The following is a 19,476-nucleotide window of genomic DNA, read 5'->3' on the forward strand; positions in this document are numbered from 1 at the left end:
CCCTCCTTCCCTCTATCCTATCCCTCCTTTCCTCTATCCTATCCCTCCTTTCCTCCATCCTATCCCTCCTTCCCTCTATCCTATCCCTCCTTCCCTCAATCCTATCCCTCCTTTCCTCCACCCTATCCCTCCTTTCCTCCATCCTATCCCTCCTTCCCTCTATCCTATCCCTCCTTTCCTCCATCCTATCCCTCCTTTCCTCTATCCTATCCCTCCTTCCCTCTATCCTATCCCTCCTTTCCTCTATCCTATCCCTCCTTCCCTCTATCCTATCCCTCCTTTCCTCCATCCTATCCCTCCTTTCCTCTATCCTATCCCTCCTTTCCTCCATCCTATCCCTCCTTTCCTCTATCCTATCCCTCCTTTCCTCCATCCTATCCCTCCTTCCCTCCATCCTATCCCTCCTTTCCTCCATCCTATCCCTCCTTCTCTTTCTTCCTTCCGCACCTTTATCGCTCTCTATTTTCTCGCCTTCCTCACTTCCTCCTTCTGCGTCTCTCCTCCTCTCCTCGTCTCCTCTCCTTGCCCTCCACTATCACCGGCGCCCCTGGAAGATGGAAGCTAATTTTACACCGCTCACGAGAAAGAGGAGAAAAAAAAAAAAAAAAATTAGTGTCAGCAAAAGATTTATAAGACATAGAAAATCAAGAAGCGGCGATTCAGTGTGTTTGTGCTCCGGGGTCCTTTCTGTTCTCGCTATAACGCACTATTTCTATCGCTGCCTGATCCCCCCCCATCACACACACACACACACACACACACACGGCTCCCCCTCAGGAGCCTGTCAGATGATAAAGAGATGTTGTCAGAGACTGATTATCAGCCAGGCAACTAAAAACAAGTAAAACATCAAACGCACAAAGACCACACAGGGACTCGGCCTCATTCTTTCCCCTAATTTCTCCTCCATAAATCTCTCCGACTCCTTCTCCCACTCTTTTCATTTCATCTCTTTGTCGCTGTCAGAAGTAGCGTGTGTGTGTGTGTGTGTGTGTGTGTGTGTGTGCCTGATGGGGAGCTATTTGATTTGTTCTGCCGTTTTAGAGCTCATATTGTTTCTGGTGTGTTGTTTTTATTATGTCCGCTTTATTCATATCGGTTGCCTGTGGCGCTGCAGGTCCCGGTCCCCGAGTCGCCGGGGAGCCAGGTAGGGACGGGGATAAAGCAATAAAGCAAGAAAGAGCTGCATCGGCTCAACACACAACAGGAAGTGTGTGTGTGTGTGTGTGTGTGTGTGTGCTGACGTGGGTGGGAACGATGAAGTGCAAGTTTAAATTAAAACAAAAAGCTTCACTCAATTTTCTCAGCAATCTCCGTGTGTGCTAACACACACACACACACACACGCACGCACGCACGCGCGCACACACACACACACACACACTTGGCACCTGACGTTCATTAAACAATGAGAGACGAGTGTGTCGTTTGTCATTCAGCGCGGCGGCCGGGAGAAGACGATGGCTCCATCCATCAGCGTGAGAAAGTCTGTGTGTGTGTGTGTGTGTGTGTGTGTGTGTGTGTGTGTCGTATATCAGCGCGCTGCACACCTTCAGTCGGACAGGTGAGCCTCCACCAGCGGGACCAGAACCAGCCTTCATCCAGAAGTTCAACAAACTAAACAAACACAACAAGGTCTGACTGCAGCCGGAGGTGTTCACATCCTTTCGTGTCCTCGTGGTCATGAGTCTGTTTCTCTTTTCTTTAGCCCGATTAGCTTCTTAGCGTGCTAAGTTTTAACGCTCGCCCTCCGTGTTTGTTTGTTGTTGTGTCTCACGGTCGGGTCGAATCGTCGACGTGGAAACAATCCTCATGTCGGCCATGTTTTTAAAATCAGTCCAGATTTGAACACTGTCTCGTGTGAAGCCGGACTGAGCTGCTTTATTTTATTTTTTTTAAACTATTTTACAACTAACTTATAAAAGAGCTCCACCAGGTGAACCGTTGCTATAGTAACGTGACCGGTGTTTGCGATGTGACTGTTTTTTCTTCTTACTTTGTGTAGAATATGACGGGCGAGCAACTTTATCCCGACAGCGTCTCTAGCTAACGTTCACGAGCAGAAACATGATGCTGATTGGTTGTTGGGCAGCATGTGAACACCTCCACCTGCTCTTTTGTGTTTTCCCCGGACGTTAAAACAAGCTGCAGCCAGACCACGATGAACAAAGTGCCTTTTGCAAAGGAGGAAAGGAAAGAAGCGAGGAATCGACGAGGTGCTACTGACTAAACGTGAAGTCCTTTTCTTCGTCAGTCCAGGGTGTCCGGGCAGGTCCATTGTTTGTGGATGTATGCGTGTATCTGTGTGTGTCCGTGTGTGTCTCGGCTCCGCTCTAACCCCAGCTGAGGGAGGCGCTCAGGAGCAGCAGGAGCAGGAGGAGAGGTGCGGGAGGGCCGGCGGGCAGCGACGCGGCTCCATCCGGACCGGACGAGCCCAGGTTGGAGACGGTGGCTCTCTCCGAGTACAGCGGGATGACATCGAACTGACCGCCTTCATCGCCTTCCTCCTCCTCCGTCTGCGTCAGCTCCTCCTCTTCCTCGCTCTCAACCACCTGACAGGGACGAGACGCCGTGAGTCACAACTGACACGACTTTCATCACCTGCAACTTCTGATGCTGAGTTTAAGAGTTCACATTCATTGTTCTAGTCTACCAGAAAAACAAGATCCTGCATGCACACACACACACACGCACACACACACACACACACACACACACACACACACTTTCTACTTTTACTAAAATCAAAATATGAAAGATATGTTACATTTCTCTGTTTACTTTAAAACATGAACACAGCAGAAGTGCAGTCCACGTGAACACAGAGCCGAGAACAACAACAAGAGGGGCTTCTTGGTTTTCATTAAAAGGAAGTTTTTTTTTTATTATTATTATTTTATTTTTGTCTCGTGAAATGTTTAAATTGCTTTTCGTGTCTGGTGTGCTTTATAAATAAAGTTGCCTTTGCAGTGTCGTCCTCGTCTCGAGCTGCGATCACCTGTGTCCTGCATTGTTGTGTTAGCATGCTAATGTTAGCGCTCTTTAGTTAGCTCATTAGCTTCACGTAAACTGACGATAAAACAATCAGTGAGTGTGTTCTTCTTCTTCTTGACTCAAACATCTTTTATACACAAGGAGGAGGAGCCATGTAAACACAGCTCTGACAACAACACAGCCAGCAGGACTCCAGCTTCTCCCTCACTGGAGACAGTCAGGACTCGGCGTCCCATAAAATGCAGAATTGTCCCGTATTTCCAAGTCGCCTTGAACACAGCATCATCCCACCCACGTTCAGCTGGTTCCCGCTCCCCAGTGTCTTGCTCAAGGACACGCTGGCCGTGTGGCTGCAGGAGCTGGGGAATCAAACCCCCAACCTCCCAGTTAGGAGACGACCGACTCCACCGACTGAGCGTCACGTTTGTTAGAATTGTTGATGCTTCCTGAGTGGATGTGAGAAGACTTTGATGAGGAGAAGTCATTATTTAAAACTTTAGAGCTGTTGATGAAAATGACTGAGTGTCGTTTTATTGGAGCCGAGTGTTGAGGACGCCCAGCTGTTCATCCTCAATGATCTGCACAAACATCTGGAGGAGCCCCGAGCTGCTCCCGGGTTATAGTTGGCAGATTGTTCTTGGGCTGATAATAATACATCGCTCCATCATTTCATTGAAATACTGCCTCAGACAGCAGCTCCTGTCTGGATATTTACATTTTTGTACTTTTATTTTGAACCCTTCATCATCTCGTCTGACAGCCGTCGAAGCTTTAAAACAGTCGTCTGTTTGTCCTTCAGGGCGCAAAAACTCATCACTCGGAGATTCTTCTTCATTTATGGTGAGGTAGTGCGAACGTCATCTGGTGAATCATGCTGGAGTAGATTCTGATAAGTCCTGACCGGCAGAGACAGAACCTCCTGTCTGAGATTAAACTTTTCTCCAACATGCAGCGTTCGGCCTCCACGAGTCATCCGAACACCTCGATGAACTCTGAAAACCACGACGACATGTTAGCACGTCTTTTAAAGGCATTTAATGCCATTTATTATGGATTTGTAGTCATTATGGGCAGATGCTGGACAAACTGCTGGATATTATGTGTGCACCCTCTGCACACCGTCATCAGTAACCAGAGGAGCCGGTTCAGTGAGAGACTGCTCCTTCCCAAGTGCAGAACCAACAGACTCAAGAACTCCTTTGTCCATCATGCCATCACGCTCACTCCTCACCTGGGGGGAGGAGGACGAGAGCACACGGGACAGAGGGGTAGGAGTTGGAGCGTCTTTCCTTCTACCCTCACTGTGCAATAACACATGGACACTTTCACTTGTATGTGCAATCATCTCAACCAAGTGCAATAATCACAATAATAATCGTCTATAGCCTTTCTTGTATATTTTTTCTGCTTCTTCATGCATATTTTTTCCAACCGAAGAGTGTTCTATTATTTATTCTATCTTATTCTTTATATTGTTACTTTTTTGTTACCTGCTACATTTTTATTTTATTGTATTTGCTGCTGGAACCTACATTTCCTTGAGGGAGTCATCCCAAAAGGATCAATGAAGTTCAGTCTAAGTCTATGCTGTAATAACTGCATCTGATTGGCTGCAGCATGTGATGTCACCCTGCTTCCCTTATTTTGAATGTTTACTTGGTCTCGGTTTATGAATCCAGGAAGTGAGATAAAGCCGCATTGATCTTTCTCCTGATAGGTCGCTATGGAGACGACGGATCAATCCCGGATAGCTGAGTTTCACTTTGACCCTGAATGTGACAAACAGAACTCATTAGGTGAACATCTACCAGACTTCCACCAGACACACGTGTGCATTGTGAGTCCGCTCCAGTCCGTCACGGCTCCGTGCACGACATTCATTTCATCGACTTTGTCTAAACTCTATAAACTGAACGAGACTTTTAAATAGAACATTTGACTTTAAGGAGGTTTTACATGCAGTTCACTCGTCTTCACCAAGCAGCAGCCTGCAGTGCTGAAAACTTAATCCAATGCAGAAGTGCAAAATCCTGCAGGCGGTCCAGTGTCCGCTCGAGGCCGGAGGTCACATGTTGACCTGAACATGAACATGTTTACAGCCTGGTACAACAAAGACACAGTTTTAGCTCATGTGTGCAGAGGGGAATTCATCTGATGACTCATCACTTTTGATTGGATGAAGGATCAGAGTTATTCACAATAAGGCGTGTCGCTGAGCTTGATTGACAGCTCCGGCTCTCAGCCTGTCGTCAGCTTGACTCAAAGTCATGACGTGCGTCTTTGTGTTCTCTGATCACTTTTCACTGATGAGTTCAGGAGATTTATTTCCAGTTGGTTAAAATCTGGTCTCTCCTGCAGTCTTCACTGCACTCCTTGAGGAGACGCAACATTTCAAACAAAGAGCGGTAATCTGTGTTTCTAAGCGTGACACTTTTCTCTCTCCTCTGCCTGAGCCGATCCCCAGCTTTTTGAAGTGAAACCTTTCAAATTCTGGAAAAATCACTTTAGAGAAACAAGGCAAAGCTCCTCGGAGAGACAAGACAAGAGGCTGAGTGACGGCCGGAGGAGGAGGAGGAGGTGTGGAGCAGGTACTGATGCGAGAGCAGGAAGAAAACACTGAGAGTGAAGCAGAAGACAAGGAAAGGATGGAGGAAGTGAGGGGAGGATGGAAGGAAGGAAGCATAGAGAGGGAGATTTGGGGAAGGAAGAGAACGAGGGGGTGACATATGGGCATGAATAAATTCATACTAATGAAGCCTGACTGATGCACCGCTTCCAACCAACACCTCATCTAATCCGCTCGCCGGCAGAGAGAGAGAGAGAGAGAGAGAGAGAGGAGGAGGACGGTCGACGAGGAGAGAGAGCTGGAATCCCCTCTTGTCTGGCGGCCCCGATTATCTCTGGCAGTGAGGCATGCTGGGAGCCTCAGCCGCGGCAGATTGTGGTCTGGCCAAGGTTACAGTAGCCAGGACCGGGATTGGATTGGACCACATTTAACGGTCAGCGTTGGACAAGGACAGCCAGGAGCTGAACATATGTGCGTCTGTTAGTGTCTGCACATTACTGAGCTGGCGGACAAACACGCGGTCCAACAGGACGGAAATACAACGCTGCAGGGCCAGCATGGTCCACGTGACGGCGTGAGGCCTGCGAGAGACACGGTGACCGCACGTAGTCGAGACGCCCGAGACACGTCTGTGACTGCAGTAATGTCTGATCGCCACACCTGCTGAGCACCCAACCTATCGGACCGCAGCGGCCAGCGTCGATGTAAATGTTACTTTTTGAAGTGTTGAACACTTCGAACAGTTTTGCCGTCTGGATGGAACAAAAAGTGGAAACTTACGTCGGACTGATTCTGAATTTCTGTCGTCAAACAAAGTGACTCTTCTTTGTGTAACTTCCATAGAGCAACATGGACGTGGTGGTTTTAGTGACGTCACCCATTGGTTGGAGCGGAGGTGTAGAAAGTCATCGATGGATGACGACTCAAACTAACTTTGATTCTGATGACTGATAACAAGACAAATACCTTAAGCCCCGCCCCTTAATATGCTAACATCTTAGCATTCATCAAAAGTTATGCTGAATGGACTTGAGCTCCATCAGTATTAACTCATCCACATTCACACACCGCAGACGAAGCAGCAGGAGCAGCTTGGGGTTAAGTGCCTTGCTCAAGGACACGTGTGGCTGCAGGAGCTGGGGATCACATTCTGCACCTGATGGGCTTTACTTGGCTTTTTGCACTTCCTCATCGGCTCCAATCGTCAACAGCCCAGGCTGATGCTTTGTCTCTACTCAGTCGTTCCAAACAGGAAGTGCACTTTGATTGTGGCGGTTTCAGACAGTTTCTGGTTTTGACGAACACAAGCCCTTCTGTCAGTTCTGCAGAACTCATCCTGTGGACTCCTGGAACAGCTCCTGGAGGATCTCACAAACTCTGTTGAATCTTTTGAAGACTTGCCAAAGTGCTTTGATAACTCCTGTCCTCCATGTCTTTATCAAACGCTGTTTCACTGCTGTGTTCGACGCTGACGGGAGGCTCACACTGCTGCTGAACACCACCGTCAGTGAAAAGTCCTCTGTGAGGAGAAGGTCCAGTTTCCCTGTTTGCATCCATGCGTGTGGACCTTCCTGCAGGGGTCTTCCAGGTGGGCTCTGTTGTCCCCCTGACCGGACGACTACATCACCTCACTGTTATGGAGGAGGGGGGAATCCATCTGCACAGCTGTCCTCGCCTGTTTGACATTTAATATCTCACAATAATACGTCAGCACAAACTTTCATGGTAGTTAACTTTCAGACTGTAAATACACAGAGACCATACAGTCTAATTAGGGCTCGCTGCACTGACCCTATTGTTTCTCTTAAGACTGTTTTTATTCTTCCGCCACTTCGCCGCCATTTTTAAGGGGCCTGAAAGTGAACGAAAACTCACCAAAATTTCAAGGTCATCGTGAAAAAGTCGATATTTTTGTATTTTCATAAAAAAAAAAAAAAAGTTTGCAAATTGGCTCAAGGGCGCCCCCTTTAGACGACACCCAATTGGTATTTTTTACTATTTTTTTTTGTTCATCATGCCCCGAACCCCGATCTAAAAAACGCTGTTTACAGGATCCCTATTTGAACAAACTTGTCCAAACTTGTTTTCTCGTTTTGATGAGTTTTGATTAGTAACTCTTCTTTAAAATACTTTAAGCACTTTACCTCGAAGCAGTTAAAGCCTGAAACTTACATCATGTGAGGTAAAATATGTTTTCTGTCTTATAAAAGACTCGCAGAGCTGAAACTAGAGGCCTGACATGTGCCTGAATTTCCCTCGGGATCAATAAAGTATCTATCTATCTATCTATCTATCTATCTATCTATCTATCTATCTATCTATCTATCTATCTATCTGTTTAAACAACTAAAAACGAGGCCAGGCGACTTGTTGTTCTCAACTCTGTGTCCAGTAGACCTGAGTTCGACCTCTCGTGGTGAATTTAATCAAACACATTTTCGATCAAAATAAACCCATTAAAAAAACATCTCCATCTTCTGCTGACGATTCCAAAGAAAGACGATGAATTCAAAGTTTTTAGCTTTTAAAAAACAGCAAAACAGCAAAGATGATTAAAATAGAAAACGGTAAAAAAAAAAAAAAGGGCCCAACAATGGAGATGAAACCACAATAAATAAAGAACAGCATGTGTGTGACAGTGACAAGATGAGCTCAAAGCAAAGATAATGGAAAAGGCCCGCACACCAAAGTCTGAAAGGTAATTGAAAGTGTGAACGCTGCGGCGCACTCACAATGTTGTTGTGTTCAGGCAGGTGGTTGTTGCTCAGCAGGTCGTCCTCCTGAACCAGCGGGGAGGGTCTGGGAGCCGGAGGGGGGGTGATGTCTGCAGGCAGGGAGCCGGGGCTTCCCATCCAACTGATAGAGTTACCTGCAAGGAGACACAGCCCCATCACTGCCTGTGTGTGTGTGTGTGTGTGTGTGTGTGTGTGAGTGCTGCGGTGCTGCACCTCAGTAGGCGTGAACCTACATATCTATGTGGCAGCTTTATTGTTTGAGCTGTCGGCAGGTTGATAAATCACCGGGTTTTATGGGAAGAGCATTGAGGCATCGATCGGGGCGTTAGTGTTTGGACATACAGGCTCAGTGTGTATCGACAGGCTTATTGACAGCTGCTGTGATTGAGTGACAGCTGCAGGGCTCTACCCTCGGGCTCACATCTGAGGAGCCCTGCAGAAACCCAACGCTGCAGATCCAGACTGTGGGGCTGTTACACATGCTGAGGCATGAAGAGGCAGAGTTCAGGTCACGCTGAGAGCGCCGCTGCAGGGGATCGACCACCCACACAGATTCAGGAGACGTTTTTCTGAATTATTCCATTTGATTGTTTCCCAGAGAGTCTCTCATGTTCACTGTTTTCTTAATTCTGACCCTCAAACACGTCAGTGAAATGTTTGGTCATCCAGATGAGATAAAATGAGAATAAACAATTCCAATCTCTTCCCAAAAGTGTCACATGTTCAGGACTTAAAACTGATTCTGATGCGTTCTTTATGGATTCGTAATTTAACCAAAAAAAGGAGAGAAAAAAAAAAAAGGTTACGCACATCTTGTACACTGAAACAGAAGCGTTTATTTTTCTATTTGCTGTATGAGACAAAATGTGTCGTACTCAAAACGCACAGGGATCAAGCTGCGTCTGTCCACAGAGCGAGGAGAGTTTCACCTGTTATTAAAGGAGAGTTTCACCTGTTCTTAAAGGAGAGTTTCACCTGTTATTAAAGGAGAGTTTCACCTGTTATTAAAGGAGAGTTTCACCTGTTAATAAAGGAGAGTTTCACCTGTAGATAAAGGAGAGTTTCACCTGTAGATAAAGGAGAGTTTCACCTGTAGATGAAGGAGAGTTTCACCTGTAGATAAAGGAGAGTTTCACCTGTAGATGAAGGAGAGTTTCACCTGTTATTAAAGGAGAGTTTCACCTGTTATTAAAGGAGAGTTTCACCTGTTATTAAAGGAGAGTTTCACCTGTAGATAAAGGAGAGTTTCACCTGTTAATAAAGGAGAGTTTCACCTGTTATTAAAGGAGAGTTTCACCTGTTATTAAAGGAGAGTTTCACCTGTTATTAAAGGAGAGTTTCACCTGTTATTAAAGGAGAGTTTCACCTGTAGATAAAGGAGAGTTTCACCTGTTATTAAAGGAGAGTTTCACCTGTTATTAAAGGAGAGTTTCACCTGTAGATAAAGGAGAGTTTCACCTGTTAATAAAGGAGAGTTTCACCTGTAGATAAAGGAGAGTTTCACCTGTAGATAAAGGAGAGTTTCACCTGTTATTAAAGGAGAGTTTCACCTGTAGATGAAGGAGAGTTTCACCTGTAGATAAAGGAGAGTTTCACCTGTAGATGAAGGAGAGTTTCACCTGTTATTAAAGGAGAGTTTCACCTGTTATTAAAGGAGAGTTTCACCTGTTATTAAAGGAGAGTTTCACCTGTTAATAAAGGAGAGTTTCACCTGTAGATAAAGGAGAGTTTCACCTGTAGATAAAGGAGAGTTTCACCTGTTATTAAAGGAGAGTTTCACCTGTTAATAAAGGAGAGTTTCACCTGTAGATAAAGGAGAGTTTCACCTGTTATTAAAGGAGAGTTTCACCTGTAGATAAAGGAGAGTTTCACCTGTTATTAAAGGAGAGTTTCACCTGTTATTAAAGGAGAGTTTCACCTGTAGATAAAGGAGAGTTTCACCTGTTATTAAAGGAGAGTTTCACCTGTTATTAAAGGAGAGTTTCACCTGAAGATAAAGGAGAGTTACACCTGTGAATAAAGGAGAGTTTCACCTGTTATTAAAGGAGAGTTTCACCTGTTATTAAAGGAGAGTTTCACCTGATATTAAAGGAGAGTTTCACCTGTAGATAAAGGAGAGTTACATCTGTGAATAAAGGAGAGTTTCACCTGTTATTAAAGGAGAGTTTCACCTGTTATTAAAGGAGAGTTTCACCTGTTATTAAAGGAGAGTTTCACCTGTTATTAAAGGAGAGTTTCACCTGAAGATAAAGGAGAGTTACACCTGTGAATAAAGGAGAGTTTCACCTGTTATTAAAGGAGAGTTTCACCTGTTATTAAAGGAGAGTTTCACCTGTTATTAAAGGAGAGTTTCACCTGTAGATAAAGGAGAGTTTCACCTGTAGATAAAGGAGAGTTTCACCTGTTAATAAAGGAGAGTTTCACCTGTTATTAAAGGAGAGTTTCACCTGTAGATAAAGGAGAGTTTCACCTGTTATTAAAGGAGAGTTTCACCTGTAGATAAAGGAGAGTTTCACCTGTTATTAAAGGAGAGTTTCACCTGTTATTAAAGGAGAGTTTCACCTGTAGATAAAGGAGAGTTACACCTGTTATTAAAGGAGAGTTTCACCTGTTCATAAAGGAGAGTTTCACCTGTTAATAAAGGAGAGTTTCACCTGTTGTTAAAGGAGAGTTACACTGTGTTATTTTATCTATTACATGTTAATCTTTGTTTATTTTGTTTATTAATAATCTTGCATGTTTGTACAGAGCACAGTTCACCAAGGTTAAACTCTTTGCTTGTTTGAACACACATGGCTAAAGTGATTCTGGTGAATAAATTCAGTTCAATACAATTTAGACAACAATTTAAATCTGTCCCTGCAGATATGAAAGGCAGCACATAAGCAGGTCAGAGGAGACATGCAGCTGAGCACTCACGCAGGCAGATGTTGTGGGTGAACATGCGCTGCAGCCTCAGACAGTCCTGCCACTGGTTCCCGCTGCCTTCACAGTTACACCACAGAGAAACGTCTGCAGAGCTGTTACTGATGTAGTTCGGAGTCATGAGGGTTCCTGCAAGTCACACAGACAGAAGCAGGCAAAGGACCAGCATGCATTACTATAATGTCAACCTATCTTTGTCAAAGGAATTCAGAGATTCAGACACAATCAAGAGAAACACATTTAGAAAACCTGGAAGCTTCTGTTGGCGGCTGCTCTGTGTTTAACTCTGAAATCAGCTAAATTGCGTTATGGCAGGAACAAAGAGAAAAGCTGAAACTAAGCCTGTGGAAAAACAGAGCAGAGACTCTGGGTTTCCTAAAGGAGCTGAAGGACATTTTGAATCCTGGACTTTTATGTTTTTCTGCTTTTTTGCCGTCCAAGCATTTTTCAAAGCCAGGAAATACAAAGTTTAAAAAACATAGATGAGTGTAGCACAATCCCAAAATACGACACGTTTAGATGCTACAGAGCTTCTAAAACCGACACAACTCTGAGGTCCTTATGGTTAGTTTTAAAGCATACATAATGACTCAATTAGCCTAGCTTAGCATAAATCCAAGTAGTGGAAAACTAGCAAGGTCCAAAGTTGAATTAAAGACATACAGACGTGTGTACAGCTCCCTATTCAACATTCGGTCTCACCGGTTCCTCTATTAGCTATCATGTCACATTCAAGACTCAGTGATCTGTTTTAAAAACAAATACTTATCATGCAGGAACAAATATTGGTCATCACGTTGTAACGTTCTGGGTCACAATGACACGTGTGTGGGTTTCCATGCTGATCATAGTTTATTAAAACACACAGCCTGGTTGTACTGCTACTATTTTAAAATACGCCGAGACGTGGAGTCCAATCGAACCATCGCGTGACGTCAGGGATGAGACCGAGGCGCCATCTACTGAAGTCGCTCCCCGAGTGACTCAACACAGCAGGTCCCAAATGTCCTCATGGGTTTCAAAGTCCTCCAACACAAAACCACAGAAACGTTCCTTCAGTTTCTGCATCTCACCCTTAAACAACATGGGCGCTCAAAAAGATCCACATCTTGAGTTATTCTTTCTCTAACGGAGGCTTAATAAAATAAGTGAAAGTACGAGAGAGCCTTCTGTCACAACGTGGGTTACGGGTTGTACCTTTATTAAGAAAGCTTTGAGCCTCATAGAAGAAAAAAGTCATCCATCATCGTCAGAGCGAGCAGGAAGCCACTCTACACTTTCTCTATCCACATCTCTTGTCAGCTGTCATGCACCCTCACTTTTCCCACCTCCACTTCTGCTCTGTCTGATAACCTCCTAACACTTTCCGCCTCTGCATCTATTACTCTCCACATCCAGCCTCCATCCGCTCGCTCCCTGACACTGAAAACAAAGGACAGAGGTTCTTATCTCTGGGGACGGTTTATATCTATCAGTCGTCGTTTAATGGCAGCGTTCAAGAAAAAGGAAAAGCCAGCTGTAGATGAATCAGCTGTCATATGAGACCCATCCTTATTCCATGTCAGGTCCTTGTATCAGCAGGTTAAGAGAGGCCATATTATCCCTCCAGCTGGTTCTGGATCTACCCTCAGTTTGATGTTTGAAGGCAGGCGACCAGGAGGCATCCCAATCGAATACTCGAACCACCTCAGCTGGCTGGATGAGCCCGGCCACCCATCAGAGGAAACTCTCCTTCTATCAGCACGACCCAAAGCTCATGACAACAACAACAACAGGTAGGATAACATAAGATACCACTTCATGTCTTTGTCTTGCATTACAATCAAATCATACTCAAAAAACAGGAAGTGACAACTCGTGACAACTGTTGATGTTGCCCTAATCCCTCCGCACAGCTCACTTCTTCATAATCATCTAAATGGCGGTGGAGCTTGGCTGACTGACAGGTGGATGTGTTGCTCTAGCTCAACTTTGAATAGTTTTCCAAAATAAAATCACGACTTGATTTCCATCCCGAGTTCACGTGCCCGAGGTCTTTCCGTTTAAGGGTTTTGAAATGTCCTGCAGATGAACTGGATTACGTGCCAAAACCTCCGCTGGTAGTGAATAAAGCCATCTGTTTTCTGAGACAACTATTCATCTTCCCACCCCGTATATCCATCCATCCTGCCTCCCCCCTTACCGATGAGTCCGGCGTAGGCTCGCAGGCACAGGCCTGCTGAGTCTTTCAGGCAGCCGCTGGCCGTCAGAGGAGAGGGCTGGCAGTTGTTGAGGAAATCAGCCAGTCTGGACCTGGCAACAACACAAACAACAACTCCACATCAAACACAAGAAATCTGGATTTGTACGTTCGGGGGTTTTAATACAAATGTCTCAGATGAAGCTGAGTGTCATTACGTCTCTCAATCTATATTCATAACCATTCTGGATGTTTCTTTGATTTGCACTCATTGTACCCTCCAGCTTCTTCTTCCCCTTAAAAAGGAATTTAAAAAAAAGGATTAAAAAATGTGCCAGTTGCATCGTCATCTTCCTTGTGGGATTGTTCTCCACCATTTGGATCGAACTATGTCCTACGTTTTTCTGACCATCGTCCTCCTCGATCATCTCAAAGACACGTGAACGATATTTGCAACACTCACCTGCAGAGGTCGTCTCTGCGGCAGAAGCTCTGCTGGTGGAGGCAGTTCGGTTGCAGTCCTTCCATCTCCTGGTAAGAGCAGGACGGGACGATTGTTTTCCTCCTCCTTTCACCGCACAGGTTGTTGGTGCAGGGGCAGAACAGGACACCCAGGCTGTACTCCTCAGGCACCCGTTCCAGGAAGCGTCGGAGGGCCCGATGGCACTTGTGCTGGTTGCATCGGTTGGTCCCCGGCACCCTTTTGGTGCAAGCCAGTACATACTCTGATCTCAGGGAGCCACACTTCTCATAAAGGCCGCAGTCCTGTGCTGCCTTCAGGCACTGATTCTCACCATCCAGCTGCATGAAAGATGAGGCTGAAAGGAGGAGTCACATTAGACCAACAGAAAGCAGTCAGGCAGTCAGTACCTGGTGCTTGAGAGACAGTTATAATGTAGATTTCTGTTGATGTTTTCATGACGCTGAATCTTAGATAATTAGGTTTAATATGAGCATTAATATCTAGAATTATTATGTACCTTTCGTGTTGTTTACGTGATTCTCAAACGTACATTTTAAATAGGAAGCGGCTAAATGCTAACGTCAGTTGTTAGCATAGATTATGGATAATATCTATGGATAAGTCTCTTCATTTATTAAATATCTATTGTCTTTGTGGTTTCCTGTCATGATGTCACCTCCGTCACACCAGGGGCTTATGCTGGAAAGCATTAGCCTATGCTACGTGCAATTCAACAAAGTAGCTACCTGTGCAGCTGAAACCAGTTCTCATGAACAAATCAGAAAAAAAGTCCTAAAAACAAAAATCCTTCTTTTCTTTGGAAGTTTTGCCTAAAAAAAAGGAGTTGATTCAACAAATTAGAAACTATAACTCAGGTTCAAGAATCCGTCCAGTCATGGGTCTCTAAGAACCCACGAACATGCCAAACTGAGAGGCTGTCCGACGGGAGGATTCGAACCAGGATCATCCTTACTGTTATGAAACAGTGTTAACCACTGCGGAGCCTGATCTGTGAACCATGAAATAATTTGAGCTTACTCTTTGTAAGAACTATACAATAGGTAAACAAATACAATATGGCGGTTGTGCCCCAGTGGTAAACTAGGCCGCCTCTCAACCTGAGGGTCAGGGGTTCGATCCCCAGCTCCTGTAGACACATGTCCCATGTGTCCTAGGTGGAGACACTTGTTGCTGTTGGCTGCGTGTGAATGTGTAGGATTGGGACACTGATGGCAGCGTCGGGCTTTGACCTTCGGTGTGACAGTGATTTGAGGAGACAGAAGACGAATAAGAATGAATTCACTGTTAACATGTGATCTGGCTGAGTAAGGCTAGCTAGCTCATCGACAAACCACTTGAGTCATGGGCTGACTTGGAACACCTCGTCGAGATCTGGGCGGATGAGGTGGTTGCTTGGTCCCACTGACGGACTGAGACCCGTTACCTTGGCGACTGACAGTAATTATCGTTTGCACTGATTGAAATCCAACTTACAGCACGTCTCACCGTCCTTGGGAACCTTTACGGTTTTCTTATTCAGTCTTCGGTTGTAAATAGAGGCTGAGCCAGCGAGCAGAGGAGACGTATAAAGAGCAGAGTGTCCTCAGCAGGTTGGGAGTTAATATGTCTCTATTGATTCATACATATTGATTAACATGTCCAAGGCTTGATGATTCATTGAACTGCGTCACTGAGGACGACTGGTAAGATGGAGCAATAGAGCCGTCTGTCATTATACATTCGTTGTGTGACACTGATGGACACTGATGCAAACTACCCAATCATAACAAAGAGCGCATGAGTGACTCAGTGTGTGTGTGTGTGTGTGTGTGTGTGTGTGTGTGTGTGTGTGTGTGTGTTTTACCTGCCACTAAGGAGGCCATGCGAGTATCCATTAGTGTGTCATCATAGGGAGACATTTCCAGTTCATCCTCCCCTGGGGAAAAAAACAGACAGAGAGAGAGAACGCCACCGGCAAGAATTGAGTTAAGGTTTGAAAAGTGGGCCACAGGAGGGAACACATCCAAGACCAACATGAAGCTGAGGAGAGAGAACAGTGATGCAGAAACACCAATGAGGCATTCCTCAAAAGCACCTGAAGAAGGTCTAGAATCTAGACTGTAGTGTTGTAGTCAAGACCACATTAACCGAGACCAAGACATACCCGAGCCCAGAGTGCTGCGGGGACAGAGACCCAGGGATCCAGACCCAGTCAAGACCAGGACCAAGAATATCAGTGAAGAATCATCAACAGGAAGGTAACTTCTTTACGGGGAAGCTTGTGGCTGTCACAATCAAATTATGAATCAATTAATGTTGTTCCTTCTAATCCCGGTGTTGACGTGGGAAAGAAGTCCGTGGTGGTCGTGACGGAGTCAAAATGCTTTTTAAATCCGAGACCAGAAAAAGGTCTTATCAAGGTCACGTCGACTCGGCAGCTGGTTATTTATAAAGTATTTAATGTTAAATAAAATGTTCAAACGAGCACAACAAGGTCACTTCTAAAAAAAGTTTAAAAAGCTGCTTAATCTATAAAATTGCTAATAAATGTCTTAAATTCTCTCAAATTAGTTGGTAAAAAAAATCTAAACCAGTTTAAGATTTGAGAAGAATTCAAACCTCTAAAATGTGATAGACACTTATTGTAATAAAAACCTGAGAAGTTCAGAAGTCCCAGAAAAGATCCTTATATAGTTTATCATTTTGAGTGAGACTGTTGCTGCAAGCTAACAAGCTAACAAGCTAACAAGATCACAGAATTGGGAACCTTTCTGAATTGAATCAACAAACTGCAGTAAAAACATCTTTAAAAAAAACAGGAAAATAACAGATTTTAGATTTTAAAGATGGATTTTGCTTCATGAATTGCAACATAAGTGTTTAAGAAAATGAGGTGTGTCTTGTTTTGTCATCCCAAATGCATGAAAAGTTAATTATATGTTTAATTTTTTAGATGTTTTTTATCCAAAGTGACGAACATCAAAGAGTGAGAACAACACGAGCACGGATGTAGAGTGGAGGAAGCTTTATGTCCAATCAGACACACATGAGAGTCCTGATCAGCAGCAAAACCATCCTTAATAGACCGGCACCAGAACGAGTCCTAAAACCAGGATGTGAGTTAGCATGTTAGCTCCATGGGTTCCTAACTCTAAAAGTCAAAGTGGATTTTGAATGCGTTTGTGTTTAGACTGAAATAAGATCTGTGGTTAACACAAGCTGAAGAGATGTTGACGTTTTGTTAGACGAGATAAACTACGTTAGCTAAAACCCCCACTAAAATTTTTATGCATACTTAAAACGGCGGTTGCTAACGAGTAGCTAACTGAAACTACAGTGGTTGTCATGGAGACATTAAACGTCATCACGCTGGGAACTCTCTCCCTAATCCTCCTTACAGCCTCTAGTCATGTTTTCAGTGTTCCTGCAAATATTAGATTCATAAACAACTTATTAAGCTAATGTTTAGCTAGCTTGTCAAATCCACTGATTAGAGCGATGAAGCATAACGGTCATGATGTCAAAATCAACAGTCTCGTTAGCTTGTAGCGTAGCATTAGCTTTTTACTTCTCTGGGCTGCATTAACTTTTCAAACTTCATATAAATGATGTTCATCTGTGAAGATTATCCAGCTGAACTAAACAGCTACATATCAGAAACGTGTGTTTGACACACAGATTATTTTCTGCAATGATCCAAAATCCCATAAGAGGATCCTCATTAGAACTCATGGTGAAGATTCTTCTGGGTTGGCCTACAAAAATACGTCATCACTTTTCCCGTCTATATCACCAATATAACCATGATGATATATTGATTATAATTGATATTATAATCAATATAATCAATATAATCATCCAAACTGTGCCGGGTTGGAAATCAGCACTCACCCTCATGTCTTCTTACAATACCTGGGATATTGCAAGTTGACATGTGGTCATGACCACGAGGGCAGCCACCACACTCTACCACAGTGACCAACGAAATACACTCAAGATTAGCCCCCAGACATTATTGATTGATTGATTGATAACATTTGTCTCGCATCACAAAGACGAGATTAAAAGACACTTAAGACAACACTTAAACACCAAACAAATATTCAGAGGCCTTCAGTGTGCTTTGACAAAGCATGCTGGGATACATAGCAATGTGGACAAGACTGGTGGCGCCACTTTTCAACATTTTAATCTGACTAATACACGACATCATGTGTGAGTATTTCTACAACAGTTCAAAGAATGTAATGAACTACCTACACCAGCCTCCTTTCTCATTTAAATCCCATCAACAAGGCCCGAATGGAGCTTCCATTATGAGAATACAAATGTGAGATTGTAGTCACAGTGATTTCATGTAAGTGAGGACAGCTTTTGTCCACTTGTTAAAGCCGTCAGCAGAGTCTTGATTGACGAGTGGACGAGCCGTTTGTTCCTGCAAATGATTTAAACACACTCCAAAGAACAAACTCAATCAGGAATGTAATGGCATGTAAAGTGTTTATGTATGTAAATCCTATTCTGGGCTATATATTTATGGTAATGACACGCTAGAGCAGCCGAGCAGCATTGGGAACTGAAGAGTGTGTAATTACACTAATGCTCGGCTGACTAATAGGCCACAGGGGAGGAGGAGTCCGCTAGCTAGTGTTAGCTCACTTACTGATGCACACATCAGACCAGCACTGCTTTACGACTGTGACTCCCAGTGTGTGTGTGTGTGTGTGTGTGTGTGTGTGTGTTAGGGTCCTTTTAACTGGGCCTCATATCTTCATGAGTCTGGATTTAAATAACGTCAGTTCTTTTGGCTGAAACTGTTGTGATTTGTTTGAAGTGTTGTGGAACGTAAACGTCACATTTTCTGGAGATTAAAATGTTTCACCTGAAGAAACAAAATCGACCCCTCGACCACATTTACAGCCTCGCCATGGTTACAGCTCCAGAACGTTTCTGCACATCTGAATGCAGTGTTGAGCGACTGACAGCAGGGGCGTGTCCAAAGGGCTGACCAGTGGTGGCCATGGCCCCCTCTTGGAATCTGATTGGCCGACCCAGGTTCCACCCCAAAATCTAAATCAAAGATTGGCTATTTATTGGCCTTATCAGAGGCGGGACTAATACTTTTCTCTTTCTATAAACAGTTATAATCCAGTGTTTTTATAGTTGTTCATCAGAACAACATTCATTTGAACTCTCGTGTAAACATGTGGCCTGCAGAGTTCTGATGTTTCTGGATCATTTCAGTGACTCGCTCACACTGGCCTTCACACGCTGATACAGCACGCTGCAAAGTGTCCAACGGTTTGGACGAGCGAGTGTCTCCGTGCAAGACAACAGAACTCCAGTTTTAAAATGTTCTGATCCGGGAGCGGCGTGTGGGAAGATTTCTTATCAAGATAAAGCAAACGCCAAGAGAGCGCCGAATCACACCTGCAGCAAGCAGCCGCAGGAAACAGGAAAAGACATCGTTTGTAGTTGTGTGCTTTGTGTTCAAAGACCAATCAGTGGACATCGCTCGCTCGCTCTCTCTCTCTCTCTCTCTCTCTCTCTCTCTCTCTCTCTCTGTCTCTCTCTCTCTGTCTCTGTCTCTCTCTCTCTCTCTCTCTCTCTCTCTC

At 44.4% G+C, this 19,476-nt stretch overlaps 1 protein-coding gene across 1 annotated transcript in view; it reads right to left on the reverse strand.

The window, feature by feature from the left end:
* Positions 1-300: 300 nt before the first annotated feature.
* Positions 301-19,476, reverse strand: part of gfra3 (GDNF family receptor alpha 3) — a 41,172-nt gene continuing 21,996 nt past the window's right edge. The window contains exons 3-8 of the mRNA XM_079352718.1: positions 15,726-15,797; positions 13,862-14,216; positions 13,402-13,511; positions 11,214-11,348; positions 8,292-8,428; positions 301-2,551 (exon numbers count right to left, since the gene is read on the reverse strand). Coding sequence (XP_079208844.1) covers positions 2,333-2,551; positions 8,292-8,428; positions 11,214-11,348; positions 13,402-13,511; positions 13,862-14,216; positions 15,726-15,797 — 1,028 coding nt within the window. The 3' untranslated portion in view covers positions 301-2,332. The remainder of the gene's footprint in view (positions 2,552-8,291; positions 8,429-11,213; positions 11,349-13,401; positions 13,512-13,861; positions 14,217-15,725; positions 15,798-19,476) is intronic.

The sequence above is a fragment of the Symphodus melops genome, assembly GCF_947650265.1.
Source record: "Symphodus melops genome assembly, chromosome: 9".
Taxonomy (NCBI): domain Eukaryota; kingdom Metazoa; phylum Chordata; class Actinopteri; order Labriformes; family Labridae; genus Symphodus; species Symphodus melops.